Genomic DNA, 23,057 nt, shown 5'->3' with positions numbered 1-23,057 from the left:
ATAGTAGAATCTATATAGGTTCGCAGCACTTTTCACAAACTACAAAGAGTGTTGAAAATAATTATAAATTAAACTTACATTTTTAACTTGGTTATGCCCTTGCAATATTGGAATTTATAGATGACCACAATACTGCAGGTATATTTGCTAAAATCACTTGACTGCCACATTACGTGACAAATCTAAATAAGAAATCTAAACGTCTTCAACATGTAGTTTTCAGCCACATTACATTTGTCCGATAATAGTAAAGGCCTGAAAAGAATCGCCCATCCTTGTAAAGAATGTATTTTCTGTCTAAAAAATTCGCCGGTATTTCCATTTGGCACCTAACTGTACTGCGACTGTAGTAGTTTATCAGCCCTAATACAAATGTTTGACTGAGATTATATGCTTCATCCTGTAACCAGACACTGTATTGCTCTTATTTCTCTTGACCAACTTTCTATGAAAGTGTTAAAGTAACATATAACTCCCAACTACATGTATGTTTTCAATCTTTGATAACACAATGTACTTTTGTTATATATTATATATTTTGATATACTTATCAATAAATGTATAGAGAGAACCTAGGCATTTACAGAGCCATATCGGACCACACTTATAATGCCTCGGGATTATTTTTGTGTGTGATATCACAATGTATTTTCCCATCTCTCTATTCTTAATGACATTGCAATATATATATTTAACGTAACAAATAATATGTTGCACTGGCAGATTATTCTCAATACAAAGATAGCCTTGACTAGGAGTTTTGTTCTAACCCTCAACCAAGGTCATGTTGTAAAATATGAAGGTGATAATTAAAGATTTTGCAGAAATTGTATTTTTTTCTGCCAAACCAAAGCAATGGACTCAACCAGAATCATTTGATCAAAGAGAAGTGTGAAGTTCTCATGTGCAGGATATGATACACTGTCTTTCCAACTTGCTATTGAGTGTGCTAAGAGCTTTTGATTTTCGCAAGATAGAAGTTTTATCTACTTGTCTCTTAGATTTTCGACTTTAAGCTTGTGTATAACTTACAATGAAAACATCAGAAAGACTTCACATTTTTTGAGATTGTAACATATGATTTGAGTGTTACTCTTGACCTTGAACCAAAAATCATGAGAACAACGGCGGCAAGGCCATGGTTATATTGTAAGTGTATATAGCCATATTCAGGGACGTTCATGTTTCACAAACACAATTATCATGTTACCATTACCATGCATGTGTTATTTTGAGATGGGTTTATTTAACATAAAAATAATAATCTGATTTGTTTAAATTGTCAGGATAGTAAATAACACAAAAAGGGACAATACAGGTCCCTCAAGGTCACTGCTGGGTGGAGGGGGATAATGCAAGGATGAATGAAGATAGCAACAAGTTTGGACCAGTAAATACATTTACATAGCCTCATATGTTGCAAAACAAGAGCCTAGTATTCTGTTATTGTATTTATTTATAAAGGAGAAGGAATATATATGATATGCCTGCTGCCTTATACATTTATGTATTACACATCATAAAATATATATAAAAAGAGGCAATTAATTCCATTAAGTTTTAAAGTGAAAACCTGCAGATGATAAAATCATTAGGTTCAGTATTCTGTCCCTGTATAAGAGCACCGTTTCATTGAAATTATAAATTCCTCTGAGAATATTATGTCATGGTATTGATATATTCTACTCACTTGAAAAAATAAAAATATGAACAAATTTATCATGTTTATACCTAACAAAATGAAACATTTCAATTTTTTTTTTTTACAAAAGAGGCGCAATAAAAAAAATACTAAGAAGTCATGGATCTTGAATAAATATATATAGGCCAAAATCTGAAGGGAGAGTATCATTAATTTGAAAGACAGTAATTCAGAGTTTTATGTCCATGGTGACTCTTCTGTCAAACATAGAAATCACCTACATCAGTATATTGTATAGCTCAGGTGAGTTAAAAAGTAGTTTCAATCTACAAAAAAATATACACAAACATATATCTCTATTCAAGGTATTTAATTTTCTTAACCTTTCCTCCCCACTCAGCAACCAACAAATAATTTTTATTCACGCATACACCGTATGGATACTTCAGATCACAGTTATTTATATAACAGAGGAACTGTCCATCCTGGTCTAGGATGTGGATACAGTGGTTATCACTGTCTGCTGTCAGGATCTGACTCTGCCTGTCTGTTGTGATGCCGCGGGGTTTAAATGGGTTAATCTTTGTAGTAGAAGGATGACCAGTGTATCTAAATCGGAGTTTTCCTGTCTGGTTGACCACAACTACAGCACCAGCTCCACTGTCAGCCACACAGATATCCAGGTTTCTGTTCTCACTGATGTATTTAATTCTGTTATTTCCTGAATACAGAGGTTTACCCTCATCATCAAACTGGATTGTTTGTTTCTCTGTGGAGCCTGAGTATTGTACAACTTTGGATTGTGTTTCATCATCACTGTACATGGTAACCAGGAGATCACCAGAAGAGGTGATGCAGAGATTGATAGGTCTCCAGCCCTGTAATCTGATAACGTCCTCTGTCTGTCCATTCTTTACTTTATTCACAGTCCCTGTTATCCCACCAGAGTACATTAGATCCCCATCACTTGTCACTGCTATATCACTTGGTAATCCCCCTGATTTTGGTTTGATTGCTTTGATAAGTGAGCCTTGAATATTGAAGCATTTCATATCACTGACTAGTGCACATGTCCAGATTTCTTCTTCACTGAGACAGGTAACACTGCGAAGTGTTTCATACCCAGTGTTTATAGAAGTGATAAGTTCTGGTTCTTCCAGAAATTCTCTGGTTGATGTCTTTGGTTTCTTCAGTTTGTAGCCATTTTCTTCTGTTGTCATAGATAATGGTTCAAAAGATCCAAACAAATTGTAAAGCTGTTCTCTATCTACTGGTTTAGGATTTAAAGTGGGCAGTGATACCTTAACTTTGGGAGGAAGTTTGCTGAATTCTGTACTTCTGGAGCTATATTCCATGGTCATAGACACTTCATTTGATTCTTCAATTTTCTTCAGGCTCAGCAAAATTTGTTCAATAAGGGACTCTATTTGTTTAACTTCCTCTGCATGTTTCTTCAGAATGTCAAGGTGTTTTATTTTAAAATTATCAATTTCTTTTTTCATGGCATTGATCACGTTGTCAATTTCTCTGTGCCATTGTTCTCCATGTTCTGTCACTGCTGTTGTAAGTTTCTCATATTCTCTATCCAAGTTAGCTATCTGTGTTTCTATGTCTTTTGTGATTTCTTTATATGCTGGAGAGATAATGTTTTGTAATTCCTCTGTATCTTTTGCAATGTCATTTTTCTTTGAGTTGTAAATTTCTGAAAGGTCTGAAAAACTGTGTCCTTGATGTTGATTTGATGTAAAACATGAAGAGCAAACGGGAATATCACATTCCTTGCATTGTAGTTCACAGGTTTTTGATGGATGCATATGTGTTGCACACTTTGGATAGATCAAGGTTGACTTTCTTTGATCGAATGGGACAATTTTATGTTTGTCATATTCATCAGCAATGTGTTCTCCAATACAGGGTTTACAAAGGTTGACATGACAGAAATCACAGTACATCTGTACTATAGCTGTCTCACAGAGGTCACATCTGATCACATCCTGGGCACTGTGGTGAGGGTCCATGACTACTTAGTTCTATAAATAAAAAGGATTGTTTTGACATGGAAGTTTAACGCCCATTTAATGAGTTATGATAATGACTTTTGGTTTGAATAATGAATGAATACTCATATACATGTAATATACGTATGCATTACTTCCTTGTACAAAAGTTATTACATGTTACTTAAAAATCATCACAAAAATTTGTATTTCTTTTGTTTTTAATACATCACAGTTAACTTGATAACTTTATTGCATATCCATAGTTTTAATATTCAATTGGAATTATTTACATTTGCAAATATTTTTCTTAGATGAACCTATAGAAGAGAAAATATGTTCAATTCTGTATGAACTTATTAGGGGGTCAGAGGTCATGGCGTGACCGAATCACACAGCGAGACGATATCTTGTCTACATATTTCTGTCACAGTGACACTGGTTTCGGAACTTCTGAACCGTCAAAGCGATGAAAAAGATAAAATTATTGAAACATATATTTTTTTTTCGTTCAACAAATGATTGTTAGATCTTTCTTTGGTGTGAAGAATGTTTCTAATTAGCCTAAAATCACGCTTACCTTTTTAACCCGAAATTCCTTTGAAGGTATGTAAACTGAAGACGATATAGCACCGCTTTTGACTTCATATATAAAGAACTAGTACAATAATAGTAAGATTATTCTCAGTAGCGATCATTGTTTTTTCATTACGAACAGTTATTTCCTGAACTGGACGGCTTAACATCCATGTAAATATTCAAATGTTGGAGCGAGGCGAACTCTGAAGAACAAACAGCTTCTAGGTCATTGCGCGTCACAACATAGCAATACGGCGGGCCGTTTGTGTAATAAATGCAGTTCTACTCAGAATATTCGTCTCAAATGTAAATAAAAGTAATAAACAACAATGTTAAAAAGTTCACTGGGAAATGAACTTGGTTGGTACGTGATCAAATCTTCTGAGAAGCCCTTCGGGCTTCACAGGATTTGATCACGTGACCAACCAAGTTCATTTCCCAGAGAACTTTTTAACATTGTTGTTTATTTCTTAATGACCTTGTCAGGCTTGTGAGGCAAATCATTATAAAAAATATACAAAGTGACAAACTGAAAGTAAATTTGCAACAAAGAGTTTCTATATAATGATGAATTTTCAGACTTTTCTACCGAGGTAGGAAACTTGCCTTACTGTGGTTGAATGACATTCATCAGTTTTCTTCTATTTATCCTTTTCTCATTCTGTTAGACCAGAGATATGTCTCTGGTTAGACCACGTCTCGCAAGAGTCGCTACAGTTCAGCTTTTGCTGTCGTTCTGAAAATTAGAGTTATCCTTCTTGCATTGCTATAAAAATAAACTAACCCCTTCCCCCTATTTATATTTATAATCTAATATATATTGTAATATACACATGATAATGTAACCCTTTTCGTCTCTATGACCTATTGATACAAAACAGAGAGATTTCTTGTCGTCTTTCAATAGGTACTTGAGTTCTTCGACTTTTTATAAAATATTTTTAAAGACACATTTACAAAGTAATACAATTTACAAAGTAATACAATTAAAAATCAAAAATATAACCTAAAACTAACCTTTTATAATATTTCATTAACACTGAAACTTAACAGAAGTAAAAAAAAAAAAACTTCAGAAAGAGAGATTTCCTTGAAGTTCGATAAAATCATACTCTGTATGGACTACACTAGTCTGTCTTCGAAAATTACACTCATGGAAACAAAAGTAAAATTCTTTTTATTTTACTTTATGTTCTAATTTGTTGAAGTTGTCCGATCCAAGGTATGTGTCCGATGCATGGCCAATTCACAAAAAAAGAAAGAAAGGAAGGAAGAAAAGAACAAATGCTAATTTAATTCCAGTGATCATTGATTTCTTTTATTTCAATTTTAATCAATGTATTTAGATAGGCAAAGAAAAACAATAAAATTATACATGCATGCACTTGTAAATACCGACATCATCAACTTTGGTTGACACATGCATGCATCTCACCTTGCTCACAGTCTAAAGATCGACAAACACACCTGCCCCCCCCCCCCCTCCCTTAACATTGATCTTTGAACATAATCCGATACACTGAGAAGACCAAGCATATCCTTATAAGTGGTAATTTTCAAAGATCCTATCAGTAAACGTATTTCAGAATGTTGCAAAACATCCATGTAGTTAAAAAATGTTAAAATCTCACCCAAATCAATAATTTTAGGGAAAAAGTAGGTTTGAAAAAAGTTGAGAGTTACGTTTTCACTTTTAATATTTACTTATGAAGGATTCTACAGAATGCCTTGTTTCTCAGACCGATTAAACAAACAAGAGACTCCCTCTCCTTAATTGTTAAAGTGCTAAATACAAATGAACGCTTTACGCCCAAATTCAGTTATAATTAACTTGTGCTTATTTTAAATTTTCTTGTCAGCAACCCAAAACCCCCCATTATTTTTAAGTGCTTAATATATACATTTTTTTATTTTAAAGAATATACATGTATGTACATGTATATTTAACCCGCAAATAAATTTACATTGTGAAATATATCGACAAGATATGCAAAGCATATCTCTGTTTAAGTTGTTAAACGAATGTTTTTATACAAATGCAAATAAAGGTGAAGCGAGCATATATAGATTCTGCACATTCATTTTTTTTTTTGTTGAAAATCATACGTGGTCAAGCAATGTTGACTGTTGCTAAGTTCTATTGCGCTGGAGGGCGTGGTCCTGAAGGGTGGGTACCATTTACCCTATAATCATGCAAGCTTATCAGTAATGATAAAGTGAAACTTAAGGTTTGTTAAATCATATTGGGATAAAGTAAAGATCAATTTGAGAATAATTGGTGATGAAAAAATCCAGATTCGTGTGAAAGATTTTGTATTTCATGAATTGGAGAAGATTATGCTCATACAAAGGTAGCCTTGACTTTACATAATGTAGGAGTTTTGTTATAATCCCGAAACAAGGTCATTGTGTAAAATATGAAGCTTATAATTTACAAGAAATAAAGGCTTCCTCGCAGAAATTTATTTCTTTTTTTCTCCCCCCCCCCCCAAAAAAAAAGAAAAAAAGCAAAGGACTCAATCAGAATCATTTGATCAAAAGAGAAGTGTAGAATTCTTATATGCAGGATATGTTGTCTTTCAAATTTGCTAGGAGCTTTAACTTTATCTTCAAGATAGAAGTTTTGGCTACCTGTCTTTAATAGTATTTTTCCAAATAAGCCTTCTCCTTCATAAAGGCTTTGCAGAACTTATATAACTTATGAAGGAAACATCATAAAGACTTCATATTTTGTAAGATTGTGAAATATGAACTGAGGGTTAATTTAATTCTACAAGTGGTAATCCAACTTATACTCGTAGTTTCCTTTCTAAGGAAGAAATTCTTCAAAATCATATGTCAATTTTGAATATTTTTAATATTCCAAACAACCAAAATGAATTTGAATTACCATATTTATATTGGATTCCGAAACTTCATAAAAATCCTTACAAACAAAGATACATAGCGGGTTCCAGCAAATGTTCAACTAAGCCTCTTTCTTTAATCCTCACTAAGATATTAACAGTGGTGAAGGAGAAACTTCAAGAGTACTGTGCAACAATATATTCGAGAAGTGGTGTAAATCAGATGTGGATATTTAAAAATTCCAAGGAACTTTTAAAAAATTTGAAATCACAAGAATTTACCAAAATCAACAGCTTAAAAACTTACGACTTTTCTACTTTATACACAACCATTCCCAATGATAAATTAAAGTCCAGGATTTTTGATATAATTGATAGTTGCTTTTTCAATAAAAATGGAACCCGTAAATATACTTACCTTGTCAATGGTCATTTGCAAAATTATTTTGTTTAAAAAACATTCTGATTGTACACACAAGTACTCTGAAGTTGACATTAAAAACATGCTTGAGTTTCTGATTGACAATATCTATGTGGTTTTTGGAGACCAGGTCTTCCAACAATCTATTGGAATTTCCATGGGTACCAATTGCGTCCCGTTATTAGCAGACCTCTTTTGTATTCATATGAAGCAGAATTTGTCCAAAATCTTGTACGTGAAAAGAAGAAAACACTTGCTGTGGCCTTCAATTCGACATTTAGATATATCGACGATGCATTGTCAACTAACAATGGCTATTTCCATTCTTATGTCGATACGATATATCCTGGTGAGCTTGAGATAAAAGATACCACAGAGTCTGACACATCTGTTTCATATTTGGATATTTTACTTGAAAAAGACGTTAATGGTAATCTAACAACCAAGCTTTATGATAAACGTGATGACTTTAACTTTTCAATCGTCAACTTCCCTTACTTATGCAGCAATATACCTTCATCACCTGCGCACGGGGTATATATCTCTCAGTTGATTCGATACGCAAGAGCATGCTCTACGTATGTACAATTTCTAAACGAGATAATTTATTGACAAACAAGTTGAAGAAACAAGAATATCAGCTGTCTCGTTTAAAGTCATCATTTCGTAAGTTCTATGGTCGATACAATGACCTTGTCAGCAAATACAATTTATCATTGAGTCAAATGCTGACTGATGTTTTTCATACTAATTGTTAGGCCATTATTTACACACTGAATTGTCGACGGATTTTTCTGTTATTTCCCGATCATGACAAGGAGCACACGGCGGGTGTGACCGGTCGGCAGGAGATGCTCACTCCTCCATGGCACCTGATCCCACCTCTGATGTTTAGAGGTCCGTGTTTGCTCTGCTCCTATTTTGTATTGTTTAATGGACTTTTGAGCTTGAATACTTATCTCCATATATTTCATCTTGACCTTGAACCAATTCCAAACTCATGAGAACAATGGGAAGGTCATGGTTATTGTAAGTGTATAGGGCCATACTCGAGGGCATTATGTACCACAAATACAATTGTCCTGTTACTATTACTATTTTTTATAATTATTAAGAGATTGTTCTGCTTCACATTGACATAATAATTCAGTTTGCTTATATTGTTAGGACAGTGAATTACACAAAAAAGAAAATACAGGTCTCCCAGGGTCACTGCTGGGTGGAGGGGGATAATGCAAGAATGTGTGAGGATAGCAACAAGTTTGGACCAGTAAGTACATTTACAAAGCCTCATATGTTGCGAAACAAGAGCCTATTCTGTAATTGTATTTATTTATAAAAAGGTGAAGGTTTATATTGGCAATGCCTGCTGCCAGGGACATATATACGCCCATGCTGCTGGATAGTCTATTTATCTGTATTATGTATGAGTTAACTGTACTAGCTCATATTTATATGCAACAGCAGTTTTTACATCATAGTTTGCCACATTTATTAGAACCATTTGGCCAATATCAATTGTCTTGCCATTGGTCCATCTATCCGGGTCATATTTTTTTTACATTGTGAGATATAGAATCATGAAACCTTGTCAGTTGATGTATCTTAAGGGAGGTGTATAATGTCTCAAAAGTAGGTCACTGTAACCTCATTGTTGCAGTTTTTCTGTTGAGCATATCTTGTGCACTTTATTTATTGTCTGGTCAAACTGTCATTAACAATTTTTGTCAGGTTCTTATTAAACAATTTCAACAAAGAACTCAAGATGTTCCTAAGGGAACATTCCAATTTGTGTTGTGTTCCTATCTAGAGAAAGTGCATATCATTTTGATGCCCCACCATCAATACCTTCTGTTTTTTCATCTGTCTTTCTGTCACACTTTGCATTTAGCCAAGTTTCAAAGAAACTTTATTTCTTTATACACTGTAGATAGTTTTTATCAAACTTTGATGAGAACTATTCAACTGCATCAACATTTTTTGACCTTGCCCTCCTCTTTGACCCTTACCTCACTTTTAAAAGTTTTGTGTTTGGCTCAAATTCAAATTTCAAGAAACTGTTCATGATATTTTTATCAAACTTCATATGCTGATACATATTGGAGATAGCTAATTAATTATAATTTCATCAACTTTTGACCTTGACCTCACTTTCCTTAAATTTGTATTTAGGTTAGTTTCAAAGAAACTATTCAAGATATTGTTATCAAACTTCATCTATTGATACATATTGATAAGAACTATTCAACTGCATCAGTCTATTTTGACCTTGTCCTTTCCTTTGAACTTGACCTCACTAATCTTAATTTTGTGTTTTGCTCAGTTTCAAAGATACTATTCAAGATATTTTTATCAAACTTCATATGCTTATACATATTGATGAGAGCTATTTATCTTCATCAATACTTCTAACCTTGGTCTTTCCTTTTACATTGACCTCACTTTTTCCAATTTTGTGTTAAACTCTGTTTCACGCAGCTATAATATGGCTGTCCGAAGGCTCAATATGCATTAAAAATAAACTGTTGTATTGTGAGCTAGGTTTTGATTTCATTGTGTAATTTATGTTTACATGTACATGTACAGTAAATTTATGAAGAGAGTTTAATAAGGTATTAATAAGGTAAAAAAGCATTTTTGTGATGTCACATGACTGTACTGATCACGTGACGGACACATTTTATTAAATTTTCCTAAATGTTGCACAAAAATCGCATCGGCACAGGTGAAAAACAAAATTTTTGTGAACGGTTTGTTACATAAGTCAAATATACGTATTCTTGGTTATTTATAAAGTGCTGGGGGCACGTCTGAATTTCATTTCTTAAGAAAATATTTCACAAGAAATTCAACTTACCCACATATTAGGGAGGAATTTCCACTCTTCAATGCAGTTCATACAAAATGGGATAAATTACATGCAATCCCCCAGTAAAATTCAGTTAGAGGACATACTTCTCTGGTAGATCTATCCTTATAAATCACTTGTGCCAGTATAGTATAATATGTACACGATTTATAAATTCTAACACTGTCTACGGAGGTGTAAGGGGAAGGGGGGATTTCACATTCGTATTTTTGTTATTGTTTGAACATGTTGAATACGTACATATCAGATAAGACAAAGTAATAATGATTTATTTTGCAAATGTTCACTATCATAACAGCACATTGAAGCTTTAAACAACAAATATCAACTTAAAATTAATTCAAGATGTCATGTTAAATGTTATGACACTTTCCCGGTCATGTCAGCTCAAGTTTGCAGTTACTTTACGTCATATGTTATTAAGACATCATATCTATGTTGTACAGAGAAGTTACTACGGCTGGTACACTGTGATATTTTTTAAGCCGCGCAAATTAACTATTCAAAAATATTTCTATGTAAGCTTATGCACTGATACATAATTTGGTGAGAATTTATCAACTGTGTGTCCAATTATATTCTTTTTATTATTTAAATTTCCCAATGACCTTTGACTTTACTATTTATTGAGTTTTAAACTCGGTTTTAAAGAAACTATTTAAAATTTTCCGCTCGGCTATCAAGGCAAGTCAAAAAACTTGCTTTCGATGCCGATGGAATTCTCGCGGCGCTGCCCTACACTACACGGTCATGGAGAATGGAAGTGAGATACAGTTATTTGGACATTAGTTTTGTTAGAGGATTGTTACCAATACACGTTGTAATGAAATTAATTTTTATTTATAAAGCACATTTTACAATAACTCTTAACTCTATGTTAGTTAGGTATAAATTAAATTTTTTTTTTTTTTTTTTTTTTTTTTTTTTATCAGACACTTACATGTAAAAGAAACTATGGCAAGGATAACTCTGTAAAGAAGCAATGTGACGTGTTTTGCGTATTGTTCCCACAAGTAACAAAATAACATCAGATTTATAATTCAATAACTGAACTAGAAATAAAATATCTATGTAGCTTATAAAAAAGGAGTAAAAGTGAATTTTGATTCTTCTATGTTAGTGTTCTGTTATTCTGCATTTCGATTATTTGTATTTTGTCTCTATGTAAATAGAAGTGGGGGGGGGGTGTTACTGATAATCAAGTTATACATGTACTGTAATGAGTACCAATAAAAAAAATATATCAAGAATTTGATTTAAAACTAAATACATCCCTTTCAAATTTCCTTTGGCTCCCCACTCGACGGTGACCGTTGATCGATATCAATGCAAGTGTCTCCTTTTCATGCTGCATTGCTTTGAAGACGACATGCGCATATATTCATAGCTGACGTGGATAAATTCTATATGTAAATCATACACATAATATTATATCCTTATTTTCATAACTTTTAGTTTTAGGGAATTATGCCCGTTAGAGTGTACTACAAGCTTCTGAATCCCTTCCCGAGAATTCGTGTGAATTTCTTGTCGAATTCACTACACAGATTTAGGCATATAATTTTCGATTTTGTTAATCAAATAATGAGTATGTACATGCAAAGTACTGTGTTTGTCTCTAAAATTAAATTATTAGCATTGGCTATATAAAATATTTTGTTCATCGAAAAGTGGATCTAAACAAATCGCACACCCTTTTTCTTAAGCCTTCGGAGATTCACGGTTTTTATTTGAAGCAAAATTTTTCAAGGTCTATAACTCAAGTTATGATAAGGCCATTCCAAGTTTTTTTTCTATGTGCAGTGTATGCGAACGAATTGGTTTTGAGGTTATGAAATTAAAGACAAACACAAATTAAAATTGATAAATACAAAGCTTTGAAACACAAAGTTAACTCAAATTAAAATCAACACATACGAATCTCTGAAATGCATTTTACTCTTTTGGGATTGACATCTCTCTTTTTTAAGTGGAGTATTAAATTTTTTATTTCAATAAACTAGTAGTTTAACTAAGTTTTATGGCGAGGAGAGGTCTCAAATAATAATAAGAAATTCTAGGACTGTTCTGAAAATGCTGCGTTTTTCCCCTTTTGGTTTGTGTGTTTTCTCAGATAGTAAGATAGGTTTTCGAATTTCGGATGGAAGCTAAACAAAGAAAAAACTTGGAATGGCCTCATCAATCAGGACTCTTATAATCGGTCTCATCTTGTGGTTTTAACATAGAAAGTGATTGTGTGTAGGTATATTGGGGATTATTCCTGGAAAGTGTATTTTACATGAACCATGCAGTAAAGTGGATCCACTGGAATGAATAAATAACGATCTATAAAAGAAATCCTAACATCAAAGAAAAAGAATTTAACGCAGTTTAAGACACCTCGTAACCTCGTAATAGTGAGTAATTTATACATTTATCCAAAAAAAAAAAAAAAAAATAAAAAAAAAATAAGAAATTAATAGCGCTGCCATTTAATTTATTGTTTAAAAGGGGAGTGGTGTTGATGGCTTTTTCATTGCCAAAAATCCAATTTTGAGTACTTTATATGGGACGTTCCAATTTTCTTTTTCATATTGATTCATGTATCTTTAAAAAAATTTTAATGTAACTTCATAGACAATGCGGAAAATGATTGAAGAAATCATTTTTACATAAGGGAATGATAAATTTGATACGAGCACAATTTTAAAAGAAGTAGTACCTTGTCTCGTCTGTATGGATGAATCAAGCTCATTACTTGTCTCATGAAATCGTTTGTAATAAAATTTTATTTTCCTCTAAATTATTATACTCCTTCCAGCTATCAAAGATACATTACGATGAATTGAAATAAAAGTTCAAAATTGTTTTCTGGAACATAAGGCAGGTTAAAGTAATTAGTTTCCTGTTCAGAGAATTTACAGATTTCTTTTAACGTAACGTTAAAATCAGTAACGCTGTGATGACGTTATCACGTCAAAATTTGTAATTTCTAAGGAAAACTCCCCATTTTTCGAGACGTCTGACGGAAAAAAGGTTTGTGATAATTAAAAAAAAAAAGATTTTGAAAAGATACATCGTAGGCATGTTTGTAAAAAACTGAAATCAAATTTGGAGACAGGGCCGCTCTGTTATACGTTACGTACCCAGTTCTTTGTTCTAATGGTCCCTCGATCAGTTACCGTAGTTCTTTCAAAATCTTCTCAAGAAAGGAAGAACTGTACTTTGCTAATACAAGATATTAATAAACTAGAGGTATCGTGAGCAATGAGCTCAATAAATGATACCCCCACCTCCCATATAGTTATAATGGCATAGTCCATGTTTTGCTCTGGAAGACCCTAAATAAATGTCAGATCAAAAAGTAAAATAGGAGGTGCACAATGGCATTATGTAATAAAGATTTGTGAAAGTATCATTAAATTTTATTCAGTGGTATAGGAGGAGTTGGGGATAAGAGATGGGTACCCTTCAATATTATAGAAAGAATGGCCATGTCCATATTTTGCTCTGGCAAACCCAAAATATGTATTCGATCCAAAAATAAAATAGGAGGTGCACAATGGCACTATGTAACGAAGACTCTGTGAAATTCTCATTTAATTTCATTCAGTGGTATAAGAGGAGTTACGGATAAGAGATTAGGGACCCCAAAGCGTAACAGACGGATGTACAGACAGAACGGACGGACGGAGGGACGTACAGACGGACGGACATCCCGATCACTATATACCCTCCCACTGTTCAAGCGGGGAGTATAATAAACACCTATAGTGCATACATGGTGAAGATATGTGGGGTTACAATATGGGATAAAATTTTGACATAAGAATAAATAGGGAAACTCAAAATCCTCGTCTCAAAAACAGGACTACTACATTTATCACCATGTAGAGAAAGTTCAGGTTTGTTCAATACATTACCCCCTCCCCCATATTAAGCATGGAAATAAATAGATATATGGGACAGAACAGAAGGACTAGTTATATTAATATACAACCATCCTCCATGTAGTGAAAATTTCTAGTTTATTTTAAATCAAGGTGCCTACCTTTAGCCTTGATATACTTGATAAAATAATTACAATTGCTGAAATAATTTAAAAAGTTGGTGGCTACTTTTAAGCTTTCAGTGATCAACATTTTTATTTGTAAGAAAGGTGACCCAGGTGAGTATTCCTTCCCTTTAGTCATAAAATTACATTAATATTTATTATAAAAGGAATTACTCTCATGCAGATAATTGTCTTGGTGTGTTTGCATGTTTATTTAGATTTTTTATAAGATAACTCTTGCTCTTTTATAAAGATGGCCAGTTCCACTGAAAATCTTGAAATATGCTGAAAAACCAGTTGACTGATGAGACAAGATGAATTGGTTGAACTATAATAACTTAGAAGAACAAGAAACATTTCAGATTCTTTATTTATTTTACTTGATAAAAAGAATAATGACATATTCATGAAGTCTATACATTTGCATATGATTCTTTTCTAGTAATAGGAACTGTAGAAGAAGCATGCAGTATGCTTACAAAGTTACAAGTATTTTTCTAATCTGCTGATTTTAATTCAGAGAGTGGTAAGCGGATATATGTACCTACAAACTTCTCTTAATCAGGTGAAAAATTTTTCTTTATAACTCTTGAATATGACTATATTGTTCATTAAGGTATGTCACTCGTCAGCCTTTTAGAAAATTTCAGTCAGAACCTCTTACTTAAAAACTATTTATTACAATTCAATCTTTAAAACATATTTAAATTAAACAATGTAAAATGTTCAACATTCAATTAAAAAACTGCTCAAAAATTCACAAAGAAGCAAGATTTATAAGGGACTATTTCTTGTGGCGGAAGGATATTTAGCAGAAAATTCTGCAAATCTACACATTTATTAAATTTAATATCTTGGAACTTTAGCCTCACGTACTTTTACTCAGAGAATATTTTCCGTTATGATACGCCTGGAATATTAAATATAGGTCTCAATTTATATTTTTATAACAACATTTACACCTTCGCTCAACAAACATTGCCAAGAAATGAAGATATATTAAGGAAGTCGAGATAAAATTTACACAGTTTTTTGCCTGAAAATCGCATATTTTGACCAATATTTCAAAATTTACATCACTGACCCCAACTTTTTCTTTCATTATTTTAAACTACTCGATACTTTTGACCGATCAGCATTTCAGTCATAAAAAGTTTGATACAAGAAAATATTCCATTGCCTATTTAGATTTTCAATACCCCAAATATGAGACTTTTTTTAGTGCAAAAAGGTCACACAATAAATTACGCGCATTAATTTGCATGATTTGTTCAATGATAAATATTATTCAAACTATTTTACGTAAAATAAGATTATGTTAATTGCCATAGTTACAACTTATAAAATATGATAACGGTTAAAGTGATTAACCAAAGAGTTACAATTTAAATGCAAAAAAGTCAACTTAATTGTACCGTAGCTCAGTTAGATGCACACTGCCCCCCCCCCCCCCCCCATTTTCTCTGCGATTTTGAGTCATACTATATGAGTACTTATCCAAAATATACTTCTCAAAAAATCCTTGATATAACAAATTTCACGAGTGACATACCTTAAATAATTACTTTAAAATTAAAATATCATATTAAATTTAATGAAGTAATTCATACATATATTGCTAATTTTAGTGCTAGATATAGTATTAAATGTAACAAATAAACATTTCAGAAGAAAGTAAACATTCATATCATTGATTTAATTTTCACATACATATACTCAGTAATACAAATAAATTGTAGGTATTAGTTGATTATACTTAATACATGTACATTCAAGCTCTCCAGAGAGGCTAGCTTGAAAATTGATATTAATTAAACTAACAACTGTTAAAAGTGTCAAAAATATGACAGATACAGACCAAAACATTATCTACAGTATCTGTTTATATACAAGTGCATAGACCATGTCCTAAACTTTAAACAAATAGAAGTTATTTCTAAGACAAGAGGCCCAAGGGCCTTAACGGTCACCTGAGTATAATACAACAATTTAGAGATCCATAGAGTAGAAAATGAACTGAAAGGTGAAGCTTTCTTGCCCAAAAGCAAGAAAAATAGGGTGATCAGGATCAACAAAATAATTAGTATTCATTAACAGTTCATAAATTAGATTCTAATCTGTTCCCCATTTATCATTATCACCATACAGTATATTAGCAATCTATCAGTGTTTCTGTATTATTTTAATTCCTTGTTGAAATCTCTTAAATTGGCTTCTCTTGATCTTTGATGAACATTTCAAAAGACAAGTTATTTTTGTCTCATTTTTATTTATCTATTACTTACAAGTATACCTGATCATTAAATCTATGAAAGTACTTTTTGTATTATACAATAAAAATTCTTGCGTAATTCTCTTGTTCTATTAACCTTTCAAGTACATTATTTACAGTGATTAATTATCAAAAGTAAATGGCAAAGGGGAATAACTCCTCTCAGTAGAATACAAATTAATAGAGCCCTGGCCAGGACCAGAACACTTGACCAAATGGTCCAGATGTTCAAAAATCTGGTAAAAATACTCTTCCTTATTAAAACTTTTACTCGTTTTGCCTCTGATATGCCCAGGTGCAGAGACGATTTTTAAAGAAATAATGCATTTTTTATTCCAGATTCACTATATCAACAATACAGCCCCCCCCCCCCCCCCCCCAGCGAGAAACACCGGATCCTCTCACCCTGGGACCAGAAGTTTGCTCATCATAAGTAATCACTTTGTGTTAATCTGCTTAACACTGCAGTGATTTTTTTAGGGCCGATTTGGGGCCGATATTCGGCCCCAGTCCCAACTGAAAATATGCCTGTATTTCCAAAAATGTAGTGGAAGTTTTCCCAAAGAAAAACTTACAAAATATTTGATCAAATTCAGTTTGTTTATTGCATGTTTTTCAGTGAAGTTAAAGCAGGTTTTGTTGTTCAGCCATGTTGGATTTCTTCATAATTAGATAATTCATACCACTATTGTTCTTGATGCAAGTAATTAGATAATTCATACCAAGAATAGTCTTGGTTTGTTATAACAATTGTTTGTTAAATTAATGCAAAGACAAAAGCAAAGCTTTTTGACAAGCTTTTTAAGTGACTGGGTTTTCTGGGAGATTCCCAATTTAGCCTAAATGACGCTGAAATTCCCAATTCTGAGGGCCTCAGCCCCCAGTCCCAAAGTACTGAAAAAAAACACTGTAACACTAAGAGTAGACAGGATTATTTAATAGAATTAATGCATTTTCACTATATTATCAAGAGCCTCACCATTACACCAGCACATCTGACCCAGGGGTCATGCAATTCACTACTCTGGAAGAAGCACTCTTGCTCATCATAACTATACACTTAGCTTCTTTGCTTTTTAACCAGGAGCAGAAAAGAATATTTTCAAAGAAATTTTGCTTTTTCACTATATAATCAATAGAGCCCCCCCCCCCTTTTCACCAGAACCGCTGACCATTCGGGCTATGAATTTCACAATTTTGGTAGAGTCACCTTTGCTTATCATAACTATGTATTTAATTTGTTTCAATAATACCCAGGAGTAGAGTAGAAGATTTTCAAAGAAATAATTCACCTTCACTATAGGATCTATATGCCCCACCCTAACACCAGAACCCCTGATCCTTGGGTCATGAATTTCACAATTTTGGAAGAGGCATCCTTGCTTATCATAACTATCTATTTAATTTGTTTAAATAATACCCAGGTGTAGAGAAGAAAATTTTCAAAGAAATAATGCACTTTCACTATATGATCTATATAGCCCCATCCTAGCACTAGAACCCCTGACCCTGGGGCTATGAATTTCACAATTTTGGTAGAGTCACTCTTGCTCATCATAACTATGTATTTAATTTGTTTAAATAATACCCAGGAGTAGAGAAGAAGATTTTCAAAGAAATAATGCACTTTCACTATATGATCTATATAGCCCCACCCTAGCACTAGAACCCCTGACCCTGGGGCTATGAATTTCACAATTTTGGTAGAGTCACCCTTGCTTATCATAACTATGTATTTAATTTGTTTCAATAATACCCAGGAGTAGCGAAGAAGATTTTCAAAGAAATAATTCACCTTCACTATAGGATCTATATGCCCCACCCTAACACCAGAACCCCTGATCCTTGGGTCATGAATTTCACAATTTTGGAAGAGGCATCCTTGCTTATCATAACTATCTATTTAATTTGTTTAAATAATACCCAGGTGTAGAGAAGAAAATTTTCAAAGAAATAATGCACTTTCACTATATAATATGATCTATATAGCCCCATCCTAGCACTAGAACCCCTGACCCTGGGGCTATGAATTTCACAATTTTGGTAGAGTCACTCTTGCTTATCATAACTATGTATTTAATTTGTTTAAATAATACCCAGGAGTAGAGAAGAAGACTTTCAAAGAAATAATTCACCTTCACTATAGGATCTATATGCCCCACCCTAACACCAGAACCCCTGATCCTTGGGCCATGAATTTCACAATTTTGGAAGAGGCATCCTTGCTTATCATAACTATCTATTTAATTTGTTTAAATAATACCCAGGTGTAGAGAAGAAAATTTTCAAAGAAATAATGCACTTTCACTATATAATATGATCTATATAGCCCCATCCTAGCACTAGAACCCCTGACCCTGGGGCTATGAATTTCACAATTTTGGTAGAGTCACTCTTGCTTATCATAACTATGTATTTAATTTGTTTAAATAATACCCAGGAGTAGAGAAGAAGATTTTCAAAGAAATAATGCACTTTCACTATATGATCTATATAGCCCCACCCTAGCACCAGAACCCCTGACCCTGGGGCTATGAATTTCACAATTTTGGTAGAGTCACCCTTGCTTATCATAACTATGTATTTAATTTGTTTAAATAATACCCAGGAGTAGAGAAGAAGATTTTCAAAGAAATAATGCACTTTCACTATATGATCTATATAGCCCCGCCCTAGCACCAGAACACCTGACCCTGGGGCCATGAATTTCACAATTTTGGTAGAGGGCTCAATGCTTATTACAATAATGCCAACAGTTTGACTGCTTGATGTCCAGGAGTAAAGAAGAAGATTTTTAAAGATAGCACTAATTTTGATAGTTTTAGCCCCAACCCTCAGGCCCCAAGGGGGCAGGGACCATGAAATTCACAATTTTTGTACCACTTCACCCATTGATGCTATATGCCAAAATTGGTTGAAATTGGTTCAGTGATTCAAGAGGAGAAGCTGAAAATGTTCAAAAGTTTACGACCGACGGACGACTGACGACGCACGACGACGGACGAAAACAGATAGCAATAGGTCACCTGAGTGACTCAGGTGACCTAAAAACCTGCAGATGGTAAAATCATTAGGTTCATTATTTTGTCCCTATATAATAATGAAACACCGTTTCATTGAAATTATACATTGCTCTGAGAATATTATGTCATGGTATTGATATATTCTATATCTGTGTGATAAGTTCACTGGAAAGAGAAAAATATGAATATATATATATATACCTTACAAAAATATGTATTATGGATTACAACAAAACAATTCTTCTGTTTTTTTTATTTTTACTAAATTAAATAGAGTCAAAGAAAGGCAAAAATCATGGACCTCGAATGATACATCAGGCCAAAAACTGAAGGGAGAGTATCATTTATATTGAAGGACAATTTAATGTCCATGGCAACTCTTTCGTCAAACATAGAAATCACCTACATCAGTATAATGTATAGCTCAGGTGAGTTTAAAAGTAGTCTCTATTTATAAAAACATATACACAAATATACATCTTTATTCAAGGTATTTAATTTTCTTAACCTTTCCTCCCCACTCAGCAACAAACAAATTATTTTCCATCACACATAAACCATATGGATTCTTCAGATCACAGTTATCTATATAACGGAGGAACTGTCCATCCTGGTCTAGGATGTGGATACAGTTGTTATCACCGTCTGCTGTCAGAATCTGACTCTGACTGTCTGTTGTGATGCCACGGAGTTTAAATGGTTTAATCTTTGTAGTAGAAGGATGTCCAGTGTATCTAAATCGGAGTTTTCCAGTCTGGTTAACCACAACTACAGCACCAGCTCCGCAGTCTGCCACACAGATATCCAGGTTTCTGTTCTCACTGATGTACTTAATTTTGCTATTTCCTGAATACAGAGGTTTACCCTCATCATCAAACTGGATTGTTTGTTTCTCTGTGGAGCCTGAGTAATGGACAACTTTGGATTGTGTTTGATCATCACTGTGCATGGTAACCAGGAGATCACCAGAGGAGGTGACACAGAGTTGTTGGGGTACCCAGTCCTGTAGTCTGATCACCTCCTCTGTCTGTACATTCTTTACTTTATTCACAGTCCTTGCTTTCCAGTCAGAGTACACTAGATCCCCATCATTTGTCACTGCTATATCATTTGGTGCTCCCCCTGATTTTGATTTGATTGTCTTGTTAAGTGAGCCTTGAATGTTGAAGCATTTCATTTCAATGACTTCATGTCCACTTGTCCAGATTTCTTCTTCACTGGGACAGGTAACACTGCGGAGTTTTTTATTCCCAGTGTTTATAATAGTGACAAGTTCTGGTTCTTCCAGAAATTCTCTGGTTGATGTCTCTGGTTTCTTCATTTTGTAGCCATTTTCTTCTGTTGTCGTAGATAATGGTTCAATAGTTCCAAACAACTTGTAAAGCTGTTCTCTGTCTACTGGTTTTGTACTAAACATAGGCAGTGATACCTGAACTTTGGAAGGAAGTTTGCTGAATTCTTTATTTCTAGAGCTGTATTCCATGGTCATGGACACTTCATTTGATTCTTCAATTTTCTTCAAGTTGGACAGAGTTTGTTCAATAAGGGACTGTATTCGTTTGACATCCTCTGCATGTTTCTTCAGAATGTCAATGTGTTTTATTTTAAAATCCTCAATTTCTTTTTTCATGGCATTAATGACATTGTCAATTTCTCTGTGCCATTGTTCCCCATGTTCTGTCACTGTTGCTGTAAGTTTCTCATATTCTCCATCCAAGTCAGCTATCTGGGTTTCTATGTCTTTGGTGATTTCTTCATATGATGGCGAGATAATATTTTGTACTTCCTCTGTATCTTTTGCAATAACATTTTTCTTTGAGTTGTAAATTTCTGAAAGGTCTGAAAAACTGTGTCCTTTATGTTGATTTGATGTAAAACATGAAGAGCAAACAGGAATATCACATTCCTTGCATTGTAATTCACAGGTTTTTGATGGATGTGTTGCACACTTTGGATAGATCAAGGTTGCCTTTCTTTGATCGAATGGGACAATTTTATGCTTGTCATATTCATCAGCAATGTGTTCTCCAATACAGTGTTTACAAAGGTTGACATGACAGAAATCACAGTACATCTGTACTAGAGCTGTCTCACATAGGTCACATCTGACCACATCCTGGGCATTGAGGTGAGGGTCCATGGTTTCTGTAGAAGTTCTATCAATAAAAAAAAGAATTGTTTTGACATTGAAATTAAATGTCCATTTAGTAAATTATAATAAATACTTTTTCTTTGAATTATAGTGAATGAATACTAACATAATATTACTTCCTTGTTCAAAAAGTTATTACATTTATATTTTAACGTGTAGGCCCTACATGTTACTTAAAAATCATTTGTTCTTAATTCATCACAGTTAATTTGGAAAGTTTTTTGCATATCCATAGTTTAATGAACTTTGGCCTTGTCGTGATAAATCATAAATACACAAACTGAAAGTAAAATTTGCCACAAACGTTTTCTATATAATGATAATGAATTTTCCGAATTTTCTACCGAGGTAGGAAACTTGCCTTACAGTGATGGAATGACATTCATCAGTCTTCTTCTGTTTATTCTTTTTTTATTCTGTTAGACCATGTCTCGCAACTAGCACAGTTACGCGTTTGCTGTCGTTCTCAAAATTAGAGTTATCTCTCTTGCATCAGTGCATAGCTATGTATGGCTCGCCAAATACACAAAAATTAGATAAACATGATTTTCCAGTTGATAAACTAGGTTTGTCGATTGTAGACTTTAGTATACGAACTGTAAACTATAGTTAGCGATTCGTTAACTGGGTCATTTTCAAAAAATGTCCAGTTTTTGAATGGCACATTTTTGAAAAATGAAAGTGGTTTTCTATGATTTTTTTCCCCACCTTTATTTGAATAATACAGTATTAAACTACAAAACTCCATCAAATTGCAGAAAAGAAAATATATTATTTGTTTGTTTTTTTTATTTTATCTTTGACATTCAAAATTTAATGTCCTTCCTGTTACTTTCTTCAAAAGATTTGTAAATTTCTTTCTTTCAAAATATCTACAATTAATTTTTTTGTATATTGTCAAAAAATTGAAAATTCATAATTGAATGCAAGGATGCTTGACATAAATCCAGTATATGAGTGTTTGAAAGCATGGCAACGTACCATATACTAAACAGAAACAAAATCTAAGGGTTTCTTTTTATGACAGTCTTATGAAAGAATATTTATAGTTGAGAAAAACATACTTGTATATTATTTTGGTGAATAAATCAACAATTACAGTAATTTGATTACATAGGTGCTTTGTCAAACCAAATTAACTAAGATATTGTACTGGTAACAGTAAGGACTCGGGGTAACAGGAAGGACAAAACTGTAACAGGATTGACAAAGAAATCGAGAAT

At 33.3% G+C, this 23,057-nt stretch overlaps 1 protein-coding gene across 1 annotated transcript; it reads right to left on the bottom strand.

Annotated features, from left to right (window-relative positions):
* Positions 1–1,993: 1,993 nt before the first annotated feature.
* Positions 1,994–21,831, bottom strand: LOC133184806 (uncharacterized). Its single transcript, XM_061319885.1, has 3 exons — positions 20,204–21,831; positions 15,173–15,177; positions 1,994–3,662 (listed from the first exon to the last, which is right to left on the bottom strand). Exons 1-3 carry the CDS (start codon positions 21,820–21,822, stop codon positions 1,999–2,001), a joined length of 3,288 nt encoding a protein of 1,095 aa, XP_061175869.1. The 5' UTR covers positions 21,823–21,831; the 3' UTR covers positions 1,994–1,998.
* Positions 21,832–23,057: the final 1,226 nt, after the last annotated feature.

The sequence above is a fragment of the Saccostrea echinata genome, unplaced genomic scaffold (genome assembly GCF_033153115.1).
Source record: "Saccostrea echinata isolate AGI-Se365-2 ecotype Australia unplaced genomic scaffold, CSIRO_AGI_Sech_v1 ptg000011l, whole genome shotgun sequence".
Lineage (NCBI taxonomy): Eukaryota > Metazoa > Mollusca > Bivalvia > Ostreida > Ostreidae > Saccostrea > Saccostrea echinata.
The sequence above is the reverse complement of the archived record's forward strand: the minus strand, read 5'-3'. Positions and strand labels throughout refer to the sequence as shown.